The sequence below is a fragment of the Trachypithecus francoisi genome, unplaced genomic scaffold (genome assembly GCF_009764315.1).
Source record: "Trachypithecus francoisi isolate TF-2019V2 unplaced genomic scaffold, Tfra_2.0 Lachesis_group11, whole genome shotgun sequence".
Lineage (NCBI taxonomy): Eukaryota > Metazoa > Chordata > Mammalia > Primates > Cercopithecidae > Trachypithecus > Trachypithecus francoisi.
This window is the reverse complement of record NW_022681456.1, coordinates 78,902,349-78,904,328: the sequence shown is the minus strand read 5'-3', so window position 1 is coordinate 78,904,328 and position 1,980 is coordinate 78,902,349. Positions and strand designations below refer to the sequence as shown.

At 43.6% G+C, this 1,980-nt stretch overlaps 1 protein-coding gene across 1 annotated transcript; it reads left to right on the top strand.

Moving 5' to 3' along the window:
- Nucleotides 1-221: 221 nt before the first annotated feature.
- Nucleotides 222-1,160, top strand: LOC117091053 (olfactory receptor 6C75-like). Its single transcript, XM_033223530.1, is given in 3 exon segments — nt 222-812; nt 814-862; nt 865-1,160. Coding segments are annotated over 3 exon segments (936 nt in total).
- Nucleotides 1,161-1,980: the final 820 nt, after the last annotated feature.

Genomic DNA, 1,980 nt, shown 5'->3' with positions numbered 1-1,980 from the left:
GATAACTAGATACAATGGAATGTTATCCAGCCTCATAAAAGAAGGAGATACTGCCACACTGCCATTTGTGACATCATGGATGACCCTGGAAGGCATTATGGTAAATGGAAAGAGCCAGACAGAAAAAAAAATACAAATTTTCTTTACTGGTGTCATAGCTTTCTGGTTTCTTCACCTATTTTACAGCTAAAATACAGAATACTTTTCTAAAGAAAAAAATAATGAGAAATTCCACAGCAGTAACAGACTTTATTCTTCTTGGATTGACAAGTGACCCACAGTGGCAGGTTGTACTTTTCATATTTCTTCTTGTTACCTACATGTTAAGTGTGACTGGGAATCTGATCATTATCACCCTCACACTTTCAGATCCCCGTCTGCAGACTCTCATGTATTTCTTCCTTCAGAACTTCTCATTCCTGGAAATTTCATTCACATCTGTCTGCATTCCCAGATTCTTTGTCACCGTTGTGACAGGAGACAGAATCATTTCTTATAATGGGTGTGTGGCTCAGCTATTTTTTTTCATCTTCTTGGGGGTGACAGAATTTTACCTTCTGGCTGCCATGTCCTATGACCGCTGCATGGCCATCTGCAAAACTCTTCATTACACAACCATCATGAACACCAGAGTTTGTATCCTTCTTGTCTTTAGTTCCTGGCTTGCAGGGTTTCTGATCATCTTTCCACCAGTAATGCTTCTTCTGCAGTTGGATTTCTGTGCCTCCAATGTAATTGATCATTTTATTTGTGACTCTTCTCGAATGCTGCAGCTTTCTTGCACAAACACTCACTTTCTAGACTTCATGGCATTTTTTTTTAGCTGTGGTAACATTGATGGTCACCTTGACATTAGTTATTCTCAGTACACAAACATCATCTGGACAATTCTGAAAATTCCTTCTATGAGTCAAAGGAAAAAAGTCTTTTCCACTTGCTCCTTGCATATGATAATTGTCTCCATCTCTTACAGTAGCTGCATCTTCATGTACATTAAGACTTCTGCCAGAGAAAGGGTGACTTTCAGCAAAGGAGTAGCTGTGCTCAATACCTCAGTGGCTCCTCTCTTGAATCCCTTCATATATACACTGAGAAATCAGCAAGTTAAGCAAGCCTGCAATAGCTTGGTCCAGAAGATAATCTTTTCTTTAAATAAATGAATGTGATCCTTACAAAGAGGTAGAATTTACATATACTTCTCCATACTTTGAATCTAGTGTAGCCTTGTGAATTACACTGATTTCTTATAATGTGGTAACAATAATGTTCCCTTTTTTCATATTTGCAGATTGGATTTTCTGAAATTTTATTAAGAATTGTTGAAGATGGCCGAATAGGAACAGCTCCAGTCTCCAACTCCCAGCACAAGCGACACAGAAGACCGGTGATTTCTGCATTTTCAACTGAGGTACTGGGGTCATCTCGCTAGGGAGTGCCGGACAATCGGTGCTGGTCAGCTGCTGCAGCCCGACCAGCGAGAGCTGAAGCAGGGCAAGGCATCACCTCACCTGGGAAGCTCAAGGGGGAAAGGAATCCCTTTCCTAGCCAGGGGAACTGAGACACACAACACCTGGAAAATCGGGTAACTCCCACCCCAATACTGCGCTTTAAGGAAACGGGCACACCAGGAGAATATATCCCACACCTGGCCGGGAGGGTCTCATGCCCACGGAGCCTCCCTCATTGCTAACACAGCAGTCTGCGATCTAACCGCAAGGCAGCAGCGAGGCTGGGAGAGGGGCGCCTGCCATTGCTGAGGCTTAAGTAGGTAAACAAAGACCCTGGGAAGCTCGAACTGGGTGGAGCTCACAGCAGCTCAAGGAAACCTGCCTGTCTCTGTAGACTCCACCTCTGGGGACAGGGCACAGCTAAATAACAACAACAAAAAAGCAGCAGAACCTCTGCAGACACAAACGACTCTGTCTGACAGCTTTGAAGAGAGCAGTGGATCTCCCAACACGGAGGTTGAGATCTGAGAAG